At 48.6% G+C, this 18681-nt stretch overlaps 1 protein-coding gene across 1 annotated transcript in view; it reads right to left on the bottom strand.

The window, feature by feature from the left end:
• Positions 1–18681, bottom strand: part of RNF10 (ring finger protein 10) — a 551920-nt gene that overhangs the window by 222601 nt on the left and 310638 nt on the right. The window contains exon 12 of the mRNA XM_078667693.1: positions 6994–7095. Coding sequence (XP_078523819.1) covers positions 6994–7095 — 102 coding nt within the window. The remainder of the gene's footprint in view (positions 1–6993; positions 7096–18681) is intronic.

Genomic DNA, 18681 nt, shown 5'->3' with positions numbered 1-18681 from the left:
GGATTGTAGGTTTCAGAGGGCATCTCTAAGATGCCCTCTGGTGCATTTTACATTAAATCCCACACTGGCATCAGTGCGGGTTTAATGTGCTGAGAAGTTTGATACCAAACTTGTCAGTCTTCAGTGTAGCCATTATGGTGCTGCGGAGTTCGTAATGCCAACCTCCCAGAACCATATACTCTTAATGGCATCACTGCACTTACAGTGCCCAGGAATGGCCCTGGGTACTGTAGGGGCACAGGGCTCATGCACCTGTGCCCACACCTCTGGCATAGGGCACCCAGCTATAGGGGTGACTGAAGTATGCCAGGGCAGTGGGTTCTGTGGGCATGGCACACAGGGATGTGTGCCATGTCGAATGGTTTTAGTTCTGTAGTTAGCCACTCAGCCTGCAAAGAGTGTGTGGGTGCCAGGGTACAGGCCCCCTGGGGTGGCACAATAAGTGCTGCAGCCCTCAGGGGTATTCTCTGGTCACCATGCCCTGGATACCTTGGGTACCAACTACTAGGGGCTGACAGGTGGCCATAGATGCAAATTGGGTTTTGTTTCAGTACAGTTTTAGGGAAGGAACACAGACCCTGGGTACCTGGTTGGCAGGAGCCCAGTGCACACTCAGTCAAAGCACATCAGCAATTCAGAAACAAGAATTTGCAATGCAATAGGTCTTGCATTTGCAAAAGTTTGAGCTATTGGCATTGTAAATGACAAACCTTTTATCTATGTGTTGGTTTTGATAACAGATAAATAAATGGCATTGTCATTTACAATACTAATAGCTTAAACTCTCGCATTGCAAATGACAATGCCTTTTATTTATGTTTTTAAAAAAGAAACAAATAAAATGCATTGTCATTTATAATACCAACAGCCTACGGGTTTGTTCCACAGTGGGTCAACCGAACCACCAGCTGTCTGTTCATTTAAGTGCTCTCAATGCCCTCGCTTTTGTTAAAGAGCAAATATCTGAAAAGTATTTAAGTGTTTTCCTCTTCTGGTGAACGAAAGTGACAATAGTTTACTAAAGAAAGGGCAGCTTTTAACCGTGCAAGCAACTTGAATCTGTTTAAATTAAACAGGAAATGTGTAAAATGTGTAAGAAGCTGTTGAATAGAGCGCAGCAGCTGCTAGTGTGATGTGGTCCGAGGTGTGTCCAGTGAAGGGGCCCGTGGCCCGCGGGGTGCAGGTGGCGCAAGCCTTGCAAGGTGGGCAGAGCCTTCAATGAGCTCCCCTATTTCAATTTAGACAAGGCCTACACAGCTCCCCATCAAACAAAATGGGTATTGTTAAACTGTGTAATATGGCATCTCGTATTTTCAGCGCTTAGAAAGGGTGGACGTGCTGTATTAAGTCCTACAGTTTATGAGGTGTTGCACTAAGATGCTGGCCAGAAGGGTAGGGCCCTATTTTAAGGCATTTTCCTTTGACTACATTCACCCTGGAAACACAAAGCTCAGTGGGTCAAGTCTATAGCATCAAAACATAACTTTACTGGACGCGCCCAAAGCTGAGTCAGAAAAGGTTAATTTCTCTCCGCACCAGTCCGAGGCGAGGGCTTCTCTAGCCGAAGGGTTGCATTACGTATACACTTCCATGCAAATGAAATAGTGTGCCATTTTATTCGTACCAGCTCATTTACACACTTACGATCAAGACTGTGAAAGTAACGTTGCTGGACTTGAGCCTTGCAAATACGGAAAGTGTTCATTTGTTCCACACTATAGCCACACAAGTTTATAGCAGTGATTTATTAGTTAGTTCTCACAATGAGCTAAATATTTGTGGCAGAAGGAGCCGTCGCAAAGTGTAGGGAAGTTAACGATGCCCTTAATTTGTCAGCACAACACAGTGGTTAGGCACAACCTATAGTGGAAGTTGGTTGTAGTAAACCAAGTGTAGGAGTAAAATAGGTACTGTACGAGGGAAGTTTATTTATTTATTATTTATTATCACATTTGTAGAGCGCTCTGTTACCCGGAGGTGTCCTGGCGCTAGCGTGATTGGGCCGGAGAGTGTGGGTGTCAGAACTTAGTGGGTGAAAAGCCAGGTCTCAAGCTCTCTCCTAAAAGCCATAAGGTCCGAAGATTGTCTGAGGTTGAGTGGCAATTTGTTCCAAGCCTCTGCTGCTCCAAGAGAAACTCCTGCCGCCCCAGCGTGCTTTTTTAACTCTGGGGACTGTTACCAGCGCCAGCTCCCCAGATCTCGGGGTTCTTGCTGGTTTATGCCAGTGGAAGAGCAGTTTCATGCATCTAGGGCCCGTATCATGCAGGGCTTTGAAGACCATGCAGAGTGCTTTAAAAACAATTCTCTTGCAAATTGGTAGCCAGTGAAGGTTTACTAAGTCCTGAGCTACCGAGGCAAATTTAGGAGTGTCTGATCAGACGGGCGGCTGCATTTTGCAGTAGTTGGAGTTTGTTGAGTACCCCCTGCTGGGCGTTTAACATCAGGCTGTTGCAGTAGTCCAAGCGTGAGAGGACTAGGCCTGTTACAATCGTTTTCCGATGCTCCCTCTCCAGATAAGGCAGGACTTTCCTTATTGTTTTGAGGATGTAGTGAGTAGAGGAGGACAGAGCAATAATCTGTGGTAGGAAGGACAGGGAGTTGTCCACCAGTATACCCAGATTTTTTACTTTATCCACCGAGGAGGGGAGGGGTCCCAGCTCCTCAGGCCACCATCTAGGTGACCAGAAATTGTCCCTGGAACCAAAAAGCACCACTTCTGTCTTAGTGGAATTCAGTTTAAGGCAGTTTTGGGCCATCCAGCAGCCTACCTCATGCATACATCCTCTAAACCTGTCCGCTGTACTCAGTGTTGCCCGGTAGCAGTGGCACCACTATTTGTGTGTCGTCTGCGTATGCTGTGAGGTGAAAACCGAATGATCTAATTACTGGGGCAAGTGTCGCTACATAAACATTAAAAAGGGTGGGACTGAGCGAGGACCCCTGGGGAACTCCACAAGGGAGCACAAACGCTTGTGATTCCAGATCTCCCAGGGCCACTGATTGAGTTCTGTTGGAGAGGAAGGATTGTAGGATTTTTAATGCCTTTCCCTGAATTCCACTGGCCCTCAACCGGTCCACCAACAACTTGTGGTGGACCGTGTCGAAGGCCGCGGAAAGGTCCAACAGTATCAGGGCGGCTCTGCCTCATGCGTCCATCGCCTTTCTGATGTCTTCCACTGATTTAATCAGGGCGGATTCCGTGCTGTGTTCCGCACGAAAACCGTGTTGGGAAGGGTCAAGAAGATCTCCTGTCTTTAAGAAGGCACTTAATTGTGTATTTAAGTGGCCTTCCATAATTTTGACGGGAAGGGGTAATCGTGCTATTGGACGGTAGTTGTTCATCTCGGTGATGTCTAGGTTGTTTTTTTTTTTTAATAGGGGCAGGATGGATGCTCGTTTCCATCTTGCTGGGTATTCCCCTTTATCCAACATCTGATTGAGGAGGGGTGTTAGATTGGATGCAATTATGGCGGGGGCTAGTTTAGCTATTGTCGCCGGACATGGGTCGTGTGGGGAGCCAGATTTCATCTTCAGTAGACGGCTCACCACTTCCTTTTCGCTGATAGGCTGGAAGTGTGAGAGTCTTACCTGAGTGCTGTCTGGTTCCGGACCGTCCCTAGAAGGAGGGGATTTTATCAAGCTATCTAGGGAAAAGAAGATACTTTCAACTTTTTCCCTAAAGAAGGTGGCGAGGTTCTCGCAGAGAGAGAGACTAGGGGGGATATCAATGGTTTTGGGGTTTGCCAGGGATGAGACCGTAAGGAATAGTTCCTTTGGGGTGTTCCGGGCTTCTTTGATCTGTTTAGTAAGAAAGGCCCTTTTTGCCTGAAGGATTCTTTCTTTGTAGGCTCTTTGTTCCATATTGAGGATTTTTTTGTCTGTCTCGCTGTAGTTTATCCGCCAGGTTCTCTCGAGTTTTTTACACCGCGTTTTGTGGTCCCTGATTTGTTCCGAAAACCAGGGGGCGGCAGGATTTGCCCGTGTGGAGCAGGTAGTTTTAGGGGGGGCCAGGAGTAGACAGGCGCGTTCAAGCCAGGTTGTATAGGCCGTGGCTGATTCTTCCACATTATCAACCAGAGGTTCCAGGGAGTTTGTTAGAACTTCCTCCAGCGTTTCACTATTAATGGTGTTCCATTTTCTGACCTTTCTAGGGGCGTTTCTGGAGCTGGGTGGTTTCATGTGTGTGGTTAAAGAAACCATAAAGTGAACTGCTGAGTGATCGGACCAAGGGACCGGCAGGATTGATGAAACATTCAGGTTGGGATGGTTAGAAAAAATCCCGTCTAGTGTGTGGCCTGCCTTGTGTGTTGGACCACATACCTGTTGTGTCAAATCTATCCCCTGTAATAGGTCGATCAGGTTATGGGTATCAGTGTCTGAGTCACATTCTAGATGATAATTAAAATCACCCAGCAGCGTGAAAGTTTGGGCAGAGACTGCTGCTTCGAGTACTTTTGAGTACTTTACTCAGTGCAGGCATAAAGGGGGCTTTAGAGCCTGGGGGTCTGTATACCAGACAGCCATTGAGGGATTGATGATCGGATAGGGTGAGGTTAAATAGCAGTGACTCCTCGAGGCCTGTGGGTCCCGTTTGAAAGGACCCTCTAATAGCATTATGATAAATAATGGCTAGGCCACCTCCTTTCCTCCTGTCTCGATTTTGCGTGAAGCAAACAAAGTCCGGCGGGGTGGCCTGAACTATATCCGGACCTGAGGCCGCGTCAGTCCAGGACTCGGTGATAAATGCTATTTTAACATCCGCGTCCACAATCAGCTCTGTTATCTCAGTGCTGTGTTTGACTAGTGACCTCGCATTGAGAAGAAGGCAATTTACCACGGGATGGTCCTTCCTCATAGGATCTTTCTTGTGATTCCTTTGAGGGGCTATGGGTTGCCAGAGCAGTTTGGGCAGGGGTTGTAGGCAGTTGGCACATAAAGGATGGTTAAATGGAGCATAGGTCCCTGGTTCCCCGACTGTACATCCCATAGCCGAGGTGCTGTTTTTTATGGCCCAGAGCGCCTCTCTGTCGTAGGTATATCTTGGAGGGTGATCAGTATCAGACGGAGCAGGGGGGGTGGCCCTGGGCGCGGGTCCGGCGCGGACGGGCGCAGACGGGCTCGCCTTTGGCGCGCCCGCTGCGCTCGTCCGCTGCGCTTCCTAGTAAGGGGAGCCAGTGGCCACTGGCCTTAATTTGTATGCGCAACACAGTGGTTAGGCGCGATAGTAGTAGAGGTCAGTTGTGGGCAAAGGACTATATGGCACGGTGGTAGTGGAGGTTGGTTATGTGGAAGAACGTGTAAGAGTAAAATAAATATTGTACAAATACGAGCAGCCGCAAAGTTTGGTCAAAGTGACAGCAGCACTTTGGAAATACCGACAATTCAACTCAATATAAGATGTACAAATGTTACCGGTGGCCTTAATTTTTGTGCGAAACTATTTTAATAACACGGAGGTAATGACGGTTGAATAAGGTATTGACGTATAGTAGTGTAGAGATTGTATAAGCAGCCGCATATGTTCTTTATGTTTTTTTGTACATCAAGAGGTCCCGTTTTCAATGACGGTACAGCTTGACAAACAACTTAAGCACAGCTCCACAAACACCAAAAGCTTAAGCATCAGTAGGTCAGGTATAACTAATGCGTTATTTGTTCAAAGCTAACAAACTGCAAACTGTAGCAGCAGGCTACGCATACTGAAATGAGTGATTTGTTGAAAATAAACAAATGTATAGCGTAAAGCAGCAGCATAGTAAGCACTATTTGTAATATCACTTTAAAATGAATGGCAAATGGAGCTTCTACCACATGGCGCCAGTGAGACGGCCGCTCACAGCCGTTCATGACCTCACAACATAGCCGGAAAACAGAAAGTAATTATCTCGGCATGCCGCCAGGCGCCCCACATGCTGCTGAATGCTAGCACGTCTTCCGGAGCGCGTTCACACTGTTAACTCAACCCTAATTGATGCGCACCAGCTGTACACACTTGCAAGCGCGTCCACAGACCACAATCTGCGCGTGCCCCAGTCTGTACCACTTGAGAGGCAAGTCGATAACAATAGATCTCGCTGGCGAAAGCGCTTTCGCGCCGCATCACCAGCGAGACCTAAAAAGTGGGGGCATACCAAGGCAAGAAAGATGGCACTCTCTCACAAATATCATACTTATGGCAGGTCTGCTGCTCTCTAAACTGTCATGCCCTTTTAAATACTAGGGGCTGATAGGTAGTTTCAATCCCCCTACCCGAATATGTACTAGGACCCTATGGGGTAGGTCATGCTATCACAGAGGTACCCCAACCCTTAGAATACAGTGAAACCACCTACATACACTAGGGTACACTAAGTGTTGTCAGCACAGCAAGGGCCCTGGGCCTGGTTAGGCAGAGCCTAGGGTCAGTCAGAGTCAGTTACCACCAGTATCAGTCAGCAAAAAGTTGGGGGGTGCCCAGGGCACAGGATTACTTTGCAACACCTATGGAACTTATCAGAGAGCACTAACCTCTACTTGTAACTAGTAGCAAGATCTATTAAAATAAAGTCACTTCAAATAAATCGAGCTTAGTAGGTAGTGAGCTGGGCACTGCATCAGTCAATATAACAAGATGACTTCTGTGACAATATTTGTAACTAGAGAGGTTGATAGGTGTAAGTGAACATAATGCAGATGCATTAACTGGGTAATTTGTATGACCTTGCACATGAACATTAAAATTAAATGAAAAAATAAAGCTATGATAAAATGGAATACCAGGAGAATCATAAAAGCTTTAGAAGACATAATGCGTTAGAAATGATTTGTTTAATTTATTTATATTTAAGGTAATGTTTCAGGGCAAGCCAAAAACAAGATCAGAGCAGATGGATAAGGTAGCTGGAATATAGGTTCCAGAACCACGATTGTTACTCATACCATGTCAACAAGCAAACGCCTTTCTGAGCAAAAAAAAGACCATCTTGGAAATGGCCTGTCAAGACAGATACTTACACTTCCCCTGCTTCCTGTTCTCTTCCATTTCAATCCTGCGCTCTCTGCGTCGTTCTTCTCTAGCTTTCTTCTGCCGCAGCCTTTTCCTCTTCTCAATGTCCTCTGCAAAAAAAATCAACACTTAGTAAACGTACAACCCAGAAATTGTGATTCAACATTCTCTAATGCCTCTGCACAAAGTTTGAAGATTACCAACACACCGCGAGTGTACTACCTGAACAAGGCGTAAAGTGTAAAGTAGAGCAGTTTTCAATCAAATGTTAAACTCTTTGAATGCCAAGAATGTTTTGACAACATACCCTGAAATAACTAGCATGGTGTTCCTAATTAAGGTGTTGCTCAACTCCAGCCAGAGGCGGAGAATGCACCCCACATGGGCAAATGTCAACACAGTAAAGAGACTAATTACATTGCCCTTCCATGGTAGGAAAAGTTACTTTACCAAAAAAGGTCTGTACTGCTGCAAACCAGCAATATGTGCAAGCTTTCACCTTGTACTTTTCTTTTCAAATACAGTTCAGGTCTTTAAAAGGTTCAAATAAAAGCGAAACTGGCATTTTGCCTGTGTGCTTACAACACAGCCTGTATACATAGAATCACAGGTACTGAAAGACTCACTCACATAGAATTCATAATTCCTTATTTGTGATGAATAAGTTACTTATCTTTGGTAACGCCTTATATGATGGACAGGATCTAGTCACAGATTCCTTACTTTTAAATTCTCCTAGGTGCCAGACCGGACATGGAAAATGTGCTACAGCAGTACATCTGCATGTCAGTAGGCGGTGTCAATAGACTCCATAGTTCATCGGATGCGACGTTGACAGAGTCCAAATACGCCCTCCGCTGACGTCCGTTTCTTCCATGACTAATTCCCATGCTAAAAACATGGCACCACTTATAGAAACTGCTTTTGGAAACAGTGTGCCCCAAATCACTTTGTAAAACTTTTTTTTAACTTCATGAAAGCAAGCGCGCAGTAAGGGATCTGGTAGACAAAGGTTAAACCAGTTAGCAGAGCGGAAGTTTGGGTGGGTTGGTAAGGATTCTGCAGGTTGATCTGGTCTCTACCAGTTAAGTAAGGCGTTACTGAAGGTAACATTCATCTGACAGACATCTAGCCGCAGACTCCTTACCTTTGAATTAGATACTCAAACAATACCATCTACGGAGGGTCTACAAACGGATACCACTAAATATCCCAGAGTATTAACTAGCCAGCCTACTAGAAGAGAGTGGCTGGCTGTCAGGAAGGTAGGCGAGGAAAGATCTCTCATGAGAAATAGTGGAAAATCTGTATGGAACAGGTGTCTATGGAAAACATAGAAGACACCAGGGCAAAAGAACAAGTATTGTTAAGTACACTTTATATAATCATAATACTACATAGCTCTTTCAATGGTATCCAGACCATAGTAGACCGGACTGAAGGCCAAGGACAATAGCTAATACCACTGGATCAAAGCTCTGTGCTACAGAACCAAGTTATATAGAGCACACCAATAAATGCTTTAGGTAAAGCAGTGGGAACAATATGACCATTTGAGGTGAATAAATACTTTGAGAAAGAAGTGAGCCCTCTGGGTCTATTCAACACTGAACCCACAGAGGAGGAAGGCTTAGCAATCGCAAAGCAACAAAATTTAAGTCCCTCCAGGACATGAGGAAAAGCACAGCAACTAAAGCAAAAGGCACTACATCCTAAGAAAGGGAGCATAACCTGATCGTGGGCGGAGAGAGAGGGATATACATAAACATACAGTAGAATGAAAAATTCCCAGAAATGCATATAAATGTTTAGAACGGTCATGGACCGAAGATGTGAATGGCAAACTGGCAACAGCCACATGGTACTGTTTAAAAGAATAGAGGGACTGGAGGATATCACACTCCCCCGAAAATCTAAAAGCAGTTGGACAGAAAACACTATTGACTGAATGGTTACAATCCAGCGGTTGAGAGAACTGAAAATAAAAACAGCAGGTGAAAAACAACCCAGCAGGATAGAGAAATGAAGACCACTATCTGAGATTGGAAAAGATGAAGTTAAACAACTTTGGTTGGAGACAGGAGTCACACTCTTTGGAGTCATGGTGTTCGCCAAGACACCACAAACAAATATAAGGAGGGTGTGTCGTCGACCTCTGCCATCCACAGGATTCAAGGTTTGAACCCGGAGGACATCCAGAAAAAAGAACTATGTCAACATAAAATGGAGATATAGGCCAAAAACAGCCCGGATCCGCATTAGAAGCAGAGAAAGGAAGAAACTGACACGTTGTCTGGGGAGGGCTTATATGGACTGTCATCACCACATCCAGTGGACCACGTCACTAAGTAGTAGCTCAACACCCTCTACCGATATGCGGAGGTACTGCTGTAGAACGCTTTCTGGATCACGACTGGTGCCAGGGAATAACTCAAAGGTAAGGAATCTGCAGCTACATGTCTCTATCAGATGTCTAGGACTTGAACACTAGATGAAGCTAACATCCCATGGTACATTGCAACAGGCAATCATGAAACACAAGAGGCTGGAAAGCAAGTTAATAGGTCTTTGAAACTAGGTCTGATCTGTAAACTTGAATTTATGACTAGGATATTAGTGTTTCCTAGATGCATACTTTCAACATATTTAAGAAGGTTTCAAACAATTAAATTAGGAGCTTTGAAGCACACACCTCTAAATATTCAGATAATCTCATGTGGTTGGGGATGTGGAAGATGGCTGGAGGATTTCACCCAAGAGAAATGGTGAAATCATCCAGGTTGAACTAAGCCTACTGGCCACTCGAAACAATTACCTCTAAAGAAGTCCTATGAAGCACTACATTAGAAAATCTTGCGCAACTTCACTCACCCAAAATTGCTCCACCCCGAGGTCTTCCATCACGGTGCACGTTTCTGCCGTCCATACAGGTCACATTTGATGGGGACTCACAGGTGAGGATCAGATTAACACATTCAACTGCAGAGACTCTAGCCACAACTTGGTGCGAAAACCACGTAGTGGCTCTCAGCCAGTTGGTCTCCTGGCTCAGAAGAGGCCGTCTCCCCCCCCCCACCAGTAAGACATCCTAGGAAACTGGAAATGGCCGTATCCAGGACTAAGGAGGACTGCAGTATAAAGAATTTGGTCACTTGCTAGACAGCCACGAGTCCCAAGGACCAGTCCTCTCAAAGATGCCGCCCTCCCAGCCCCCATGAAGCAGAGGAGACTAGGAACCCCTGACTATAGAATTTATGAGTCACTTTTATTCTCTGAAGAGCTCCAAGAGGTGAAATGTGAGCTATCGCAGGATCTGCGTGAGATAAAGGAAGACCTGGTGGCAGTTGGGGACAGGGCCTCTATCCTGGAAGACAACAAAACTGAAGGATGATGGCCTGGAACACCTACAAGTCTCGCCTCCAAGAACAGCAGCCTGTCCTACAGGCCCACGCATAGGATATGGAGAATCGCTTGCGCAGAAATATCCACGAGGGGCACAGGGAGGTGGAGAAGGGTTAGACAGAGGACTTCGTGGCGGCCCTCTTCCACCACTTCATGGACCCCAACACAAAACACTGTTCAGCTGGACTGAGTGCATGGAGTGGGCCAACCAAAGACTAGCAGCGTGCACTACCTGGACATTGAAGTGTACTACTTTCAACTTGTAGGAAGCTGGCTCTGTATATACTATACCAAAGTAAGGTATAGTGGGCACACAATCCAGTGGAACCCCAAAGGTAAGTAGAGGTAAAAGCATAATACCTTGCTCTATTTGTGGTAGTGTGGGTGTGTGGGCGAGCAGTAAGGCTTTATCAGAGGGTAGTGTGAAGCATTTATTGTAAACTCAGGCAAGAAATGGTGTCACACTCAGACTGAACTGCGACCAATTTGTAAATATTTTGTTAATTTCTAGAACCAAGCCACACCTGGTGCGGTTAAGTGAAATAATACTTTGCAGGTATATTGCAGTTAAAATGGAACTGAAATGAAGTTGATTTAATTGGTTTGTTTACAGGTAAGTCGATAGTAAAAATTACTTTACAGTTACTTTTGAGACTACTTTGTACATTACTTTGCAGATTACTTTGTGACTTTTTCTACTCTGTGATGTGCCTAGATATCACACTGGGACATTTCCTAGAGAAAATGTAAGTAATTCAGTTTTTGTACAGTAGCAGTTTAAGGTTTCATACACACCAACTCCACACAGAAGAATTTTCAAAGAAAAGCAATCAATATAATCCTATGGGAGGAAATGACGTTATCGATTTACAGGTAAGTACTTGGTTGTGGGAGCTGGGTTTCTGGGGTTAGAATCAGGGTTCCCCCAGGGTCAAGTATACACTCACAGCACCCTCAGCGGCACTAGGGCGGCCAGGTGCTGAGGCCCAATGTTATCCAATTGAGGCTAGGAGACCTCCCGTTGGTGGCTGGCCACGACCAGGCCACAAGGTTGTGGGAGCAAAGCTCCTGGTGTTAAGTTCAGGGCAAAGGGGGATCCGGTTTAGCACACAATGTGCACCCACAGCAGAGCAGGGTGCTGTTTTGGTGTCAGGTTTTCAATGGGAGTTGCTGGTTTTGGATTTTGGCTGCAGGCTCGGTCCAGATAGACTTCCGGGAGGAACCAACAGCTGGGCAGGGAAGTTGAAGGGCTCAGGGCATTGGTTCACTTCTGGTTCCCTTCTCCAGGGCGCCTGGATGCAGGGGTGTCTTTTGAGGTCAGAATTCACCTTAACGGGCCACAGGCGATTGGGGGGTCCCCATGCACAGGCGACGTCGTGGAGTCCTGGAGGAGTCAACCCACAGTGCACTCAGAATCTGGAGCACCAGGGGAACTCGCTGGGACCGGTGGGCCACCCGGATTCGGCCCGTAGGAGTCGGGTGCAGTGGAGGTTCGAGGCGTATGTTTTTTTTTGTCCTCCGCAGGCTCAGAGTCTGTCTTGGGAGTTTCTTTTGATCAGCGCTGCGGTTCACAGGAGATCCGGTCTTTGTTTAAGGCAGTCAGTCCTCCCAGGGAGTCTGGAGGTCGCTTACTGCAGGACAAGGTGGCTTTTGGCGCAGGATCTCAGGAAACTGCAGACGGGCCGGTAGGGCTAGGGCCAAGTCAGTTCTTCTCTGCAGTCTCCTCTGCCGGGCATCATCTTTCATCCTTCTGCGTATAATCTCTTCTTATTTAAGGGCTGCCCCTAAATACTGTATTTAGGGGGTGTTTTAGGGGTGTGGAGGGGTCAGTAGCCAATTATCTACTGACTTTAGTGTGACTACACCCTAGGTGTGCTCACCCCACCTGGGTTCAATTCCTATTCCTGATTGGAGAGTGCCTGCCATCTGTAAGTGGGCTTCACCTTGCCTCCCCTACCAGAGTGGTGGGGTTGGCAGAGGTGAGCACACCTTCTGGGCTGTTCTAATTTTTCCCGCCTGTCTTCCAGCTGAAAAGGAGGGGAGACAGGAAGGGGGCCTCCTCCTGAAAGCAGGAGAAGCTGGCAGTCGTGCTACAAAGGCAGCAAGGCCTTTGAAGCCCCACTGCCAGAGATGGCTCTTCCTGACCATGGGGAGGTGTGTACTCTGCCCAGAAAAGGCTTTGATTCTAGGCTCAGGGAGCGAAGGCTCCCACCCCAGGGGTCCAGAAACAGGTCTCATGGTGGCAAGCTGGTGTTTACCAGTCAGGGAACCCACCAGAGGCTGGTCGTTTTTCAGGGGGCATCTCTAAGAAGCGTTCTGAGTGCATGGTATAATGAATCCCAGACTGGCAGTATGGGTGTATTATGCATTAAAAGTTTGCTACAAAACTTCTCAGAATTCAGTAAAGCCATTATGGTGCTGTGGAGTTCATAATGACAAACCCCCAGATCATATCCTCTATATGGCTTTACTGCACTTACAATGTTTAAGAATGTACTTAGACACTGTATGGGGTAAAGTGCTCATGGAACTGTACCCTCACCAGTGGTATAGTGCACCCAGCTAGAGGTATGTGTGCCATGTCGATCCTTCACTTTTCTCTGCACCAAAACACGCGGCCTGCAATTGCAGTGTGTGTTAAGGTACAGGACCTTTAAGGGTGGCAAAGTGTGCTGAAGCCCTTAAAAGCCTTCCCTGGTCAGTGCTCTTGGTACCCATAGTACATTTTACAAGGGACTAACATGTGGCCAGAGGGGTGCCAATTGGGGGTACAAGGTACAGTTTTGGGAAAGAACAGGCCCTGGGAAACTGATTGGCAGGGATCCAGGGCACATCAAGTCAAAGTGAATCAGAAATCTGGCAAGGGGACGCGAACAGAAACCCAGCTTCCTACACAACTCTAGTCTTCTAGTTTTACTACTTTATACTACAGTAGGCCAGAGACTCACCCTATCTTATTACATGACAAACTGACTCCACCAAGAACTCTTCAAACTGACACTACATAGAGTTCAAACCTTTCGTGGAGCACCTAAAAAATAAATGCATCCCATACAGCTGGGGGCCACCCGTTCCAAATCTACAACTGGAATGTCAAGCTGCATCAAATCAAAACAGCTGCAGATGCACAATGACTTCAGCTTACCAGAGAGGACCCCTAGAGAGTTGCCACGTAGACCCAAAAAGATCACAGAAAGGCATCTGTACCAATGGCAACAGGTCATTAAATCCCCAAAAGGCCTGCGACCTGACCCAGATAACATCACCAAGGAGAGACAAACAGTCCTAGACATATTTCCCGGAGAAACAGGCTGCCAAGAAACAGACTGGACATGGTACTCATACTGGTATCGTATATTTTAGGTCACACCTCTGCCCCCTTTCACCTTTTCTAAAGCATGAAAAATTGGGGGGACTTTTCTGAATGTATAATGAAGACTGACCCGCCCTCAATCCAGGCTAAGCCCAATGGACTCGTCCAGTGGTCTCCAGTGATAGCTGCAATCTTACATTTTTTTATGTTCCGGTTTGGGGTTGGGTGGCGGAAAGTAATCATTACTGCAACAAGAATGTCACAGACCCTACAATTGCAATGTAATTCCCTATGTGTATCCACCCACTTAGCCTGTCATGGGGGGGTGGCCCAGGTATCACTAGGCAGGGTACAAGTGACATTGGTCACTAATCTTAAGTTGTATCATTAACGTTAAAATAATTAGCCTCAATGTGAGAGACCTTAATGACCCTGTTAAGAGGGCGCAGTACTATCTTTCTTAGAGCAGAATGAAGGATACATCCGCCTCATTCAGGAGACTGGCACAGACTGAAATCTCGCCATTACCCACAGCAATACCTTTTATCCAGCTCGACAAAATAGGAGGGAGTGCCATTCTCTTTTACAGGTCTTGGAAAGAAACACCACTGCGGCTCCTACAGACCTATTTCCCTGATAAATGTAGACTCTTAACTCTTCACCAGTATTCTAGCCACCTGACTGACTCAAGCCCATGCAGGTGGGCCCTGATCGGGGGGAGGGGGGGGGGGGGTTATCTCAGATTGACAATACTGGGACAACACAAAGGAATATGCATTTGACTGATGTGGCAAAGTGATCACAACAGGAGGTAATCCTTTTGGCCATAGATGCTGAGAGCGTTCAACAGGGTACAATAGCCATACTTTGATGCCAATTTGAGACTGGCTACAAGGATAGATTATGTTGCTAGATTCTAAGCGGTTACAGCTCACCCTGGGCCACAGTGTGGATTAACGGCACATAGAAGCCTTCTCCCATACAATGAGCTGCATGGCAGAGATGTCCAGTGTCTTCCCGGTTTGCTCTGGTCATGGAAAAGATGGCAGAAATTGTCAGATTAGCTGATCACTGGGGTGCACTTGGGTGGACACAATCTGCCTGTATGCAGATGTGCTGGTGGCACTAGACTACCCTCTTCATTTTCTGCCTGCTTTCCTTGATTAACTCTGGCTATTCGGGCTGTATCTCGCTTTAGCATTAATTTACAAAAATCCCAGGTCTCAACCTCACTCCCACCCCATCAAGCACAACTAGCTGTACAACACCTGCTAACCTCTGCCAACTTCACTATGTCCTATCTAGGGATACAGACTGCCCAAAATTGCTTTAGATACAGGGTCAACCAACCAATGTGCAAGGTCAAGAGACCTCGCCCAGTGGAAGGAAACACTACCGTCTTTCATGGCTCACTCACATAGCAGCCCTGAAAAGGACTTCTTCCTAGGACACTTTCTTCCTGGGCTTCCTGTGGGCTCTTCCTCCTGGCACATTAAAATCTCTCCAGACTGAACTCAACTGTTATGTCTGAGATGGGAAGTGGACTTGCATACATCATAACCTGATCTACAGGCTGGTGTCAGGTGGCTTATGGGTTCCCAAACCTGACCCAATATCAGGTGACTCTGCTCCACTACACGGAGTCACACTGAATCAGAGAATCAGTGCTTCATGGATAGAGTGCTAGCCGGTATACACACATGTAAAGTCCCCTGGAGCCATTACTCCTCTCCCGTCATGTGGGTCACAATAGTGGCTTGGGAGAGGGTAGATCTACGAAGGGGTTTGACATCCTTCCCATCACCAATGACTTCTGTCCTTGCAACCAAGAGTTCACATGGTCTTCACCAGACTAAGGCAACAAGCGGGCTGTAAACACATTGGTCAACTCTTTGATATGGATGGGATAATCCGGTCTGAAACTGAAGGCAGACCATGGAGTCCCAGACACAGCTCCACTACCTTCAGATTAGACACTGTCACACAAACCTCCATTAGACCATGTGCAGACACAGATCAGACCCTTCGAGAAATGGCACTTTTTGAAACAAGGGGACATGTGCATCACAGAACTGTGTTCTCCTGGCACAACCACCCCCCAAAAAGAGAAACCCTCAGGACAGAACGATGGAAGTTAGAGAGGTCTCTTTTGCACAAGTAATGGGAGGAAGTCTATTACTGAGCACAACATACAGCGTACACACAGCTATAGTAGAAAGAGCTGCTAAGATAGCCACATACTGGTACCTCACCCTGGCCAGACTCCACAAGTGGAATCAGACTCGCAGTGAGAAATGCTGACAAGGGGGGCGTGGCTTCGGCGGCGATCATGGCGGACGCAGCTTGAGAGTGCTCCGTCCCGCCGATCAGGAATCCTGTAATTATCCTCGGCCTCCCTCATCCCAAAGAGCCCCAAACCGACGGATTTGCCCACCGGACCTTGCAGCGGAGCGGTGGGGTTCATTGTGGGGCCGAGGTGACTTGCTGTGCGGCGATTTGGCCCAGAAGCGGTGAGGCCTGCGGCCACGAGTGGAGCCGGGGCTCTCGCCTTACGGAGGCGGACCGGAAGTGTGGCGCGGCCGGCGTGCCGCGGAGGAAGGAGCCGGTCCCTGCCATCGGGACCACGGAGGCGGCGGCGGAGAAGGTACCCGGGACACATTTGGGGAGGAGGCCGCGGATAGACTGCTGGGAGCCCCCGCTCCACAACACCGGCTGGCTCGCGAGCAGAGTCGGCGGCGGGGCGGGCTGCAGCAAGGTCGCGGGGGCCGAGCGGTAGCGGCCGCTCTGTGAAGCAGTGAAGTGCCTCCCCCCTCGGCGACAACTTGGTTTCTCTCCCCCCCCCCCCCCCCGTCTCCTCTCCTGCAACCGAGTAGCGATCCCAGGTGGCACGTACTCTGGAGTCTCCCTCGCAGTGCACTTAACCTTCTCCACTCCTGGCACAGTACCACTACAGGCCCCGATACAGGCAGTGGTGACCGGCCATATTTTACCTCACAGTGAACTGGTCCCGGGGGGACTGTAGCCTGGCGCGGCGGAGACTGACTGCGGGTCAGGGCGGTGCCCCCCCCTGGAGAGCGCCTGGCAGGGCAGCCTTGGTCCTGGCGTGGGCCCATCTGCGGGTTATTGAATGAGACAGCCCAGTGGCGACACGACCGGAGCGCAGGAGTGCAGCGCCCTTAACAGAGGCGTGTTTTGGCCGAGTGGGGGGCCTCCTGCACCTTGTTGGACATACAGATAGCGCCTTGGCCCTCATCTCCACATACCTCTGCAGCTATGACGAGGGGCGGCAATAGCGGACATACCTCCAAACAGGGCACCATAGACAAGTTCACGGGGCCACCGGGTGGAGCTGGCGCGGCTGGGGGACCCCCTGCGTCTGTCCCGGGACATGTTGGATGCAAAAATCGGGGCGGTTGGAGCGGATGTGACATTTCTACGCCAGGACTTGCGCAACGCAGTGGCCCGCATATCGGAAGCCGAAACTAGGATTACAGGAGTGGAGGAAGATGTTGCGACTCTTAAAAAGAAGGTGGCCAACATGGAGGGCATCCAAAGGGGCCTTGCCCTGAGGGCAGAAGATGCGGAAGGGCGCGCCCGACGGAACAACCTACGGTTTGTGGGATTTCCGGAGGATTGCGAGAAGGGCGGTATGGAGGCCTTCTTGACCAATTGGTTAGAGAGTTGGATGCCGCCGGAGTCCCTATCGCGATGCTTTATAGTCGAACGGGCACACAGGGCGCTGACCCAGAAGCCGCCGGTGGGAGAACGCCCTAGACCTGTGATAGCCAAGCTCCTTAACTATCACGACCGTGACACAATCCTGCGACAGGCCCGTCTGAAGGACCCTCTGCTGTACAACAATCATAAGATCCTAATCTTTCCAGACTACACTAAATTAGTGCAGAAGCAGCGCCAATCCTTCACGGAAGCCAAAGCGAAACTGCGGGGTCTGAAAATTCAATATGCCCTGCTCTACCCGGCCCGTCTGCGGGTGGTGTATCAATCCAGGACCTTGTTCTTTAACACCCCAGAGGAAGTCTTCGCCTGGACAGATGAGACAGTCCGCATTAGAGTGCACACCCCCCCGGGTCGGGATTCAGACTCCTCCACGACTGGGCCCCCTCGGACTCCACGGTGGTCGCGCAGCAGAAGCAATTGGAGGTCCCGCTCTAAGAAAACCTCCTCCACGGAAGACGGGGCGGCGGGAACTACTGGGGCTCCAGACTTTCAGGATCCGGCGTCCTGACTGCCGCAACGACAAATGATTGCTCCATTGAGAATTGAGGGGAGTTGGTTCGCTCCCCCCTGATGTGGACAGCAGTGGCGGACCAAAGCAAGGAACTTCATTTGTACAAGTAACTTTGTGGTTTTGGTACTCGGGTGGAGGGACGGCTTGAAGAGGGCGGACTCGACCCCTCTGTTCGGTCTAGTTTGTTAGTGGGTTTTGGGTAGCGATGGGGGTCCATTGGTGGGGTGGGCGGTCTGTCTCATGTTGGGGGCAGGAGCCACACTACACCGCGACAGGCACTTCATGGTTCTTTGAGGTATGGGGTGGGGGCGGGGGGGGCGGGGGAGTTGATTGCAGTTGGTGTGGGGGGGTTGGGGTTTGAGGGAAGTGGGGGTGGGGGGGGGGGGGGAGGGCTGTCCTGCTCACGATTGTCTCGCAGATTGCTGTTGTGGTGTCCACGCTAGTTGAGCCTACTACCTGTTGTACGAATACATCTGCGTCTAGATGGGGGCTGAAAACCCTAGGCGGGCGCAACTTGGTGCCCTTATGAGAGTGATGAGCTGGAATGTGAGGGGTATGCTGGATAAGATCAAACGGGGGGGCGGTATTGCGACAGGGGAAGAAGGAGAATGTAGATGTCCTGATGCTACAAGAAACACACCTCATGGGTAACCGAGCACTGAGCCTACAGAGATATGGTTATGATCAGGTCTACCATGCGGGCTTTGGGAGAGGTTCCAGAGGGGTGGCCCT

The sequence above is a fragment of the Lissotriton helveticus genome, chromosome 11, assembly GCF_964261635.1.
Source record: "Lissotriton helveticus chromosome 11, aLisHel1.1, whole genome shotgun sequence".
In the NCBI taxonomy this organism is placed as follows: domain Eukaryota; kingdom Metazoa; phylum Chordata; class Amphibia; order Caudata; family Salamandridae; genus Lissotriton; species Lissotriton helveticus.
The sequence above is the reverse complement of the archived record's forward strand: the minus strand, read 5'-3'. Positions and strand labels throughout refer to the sequence as shown.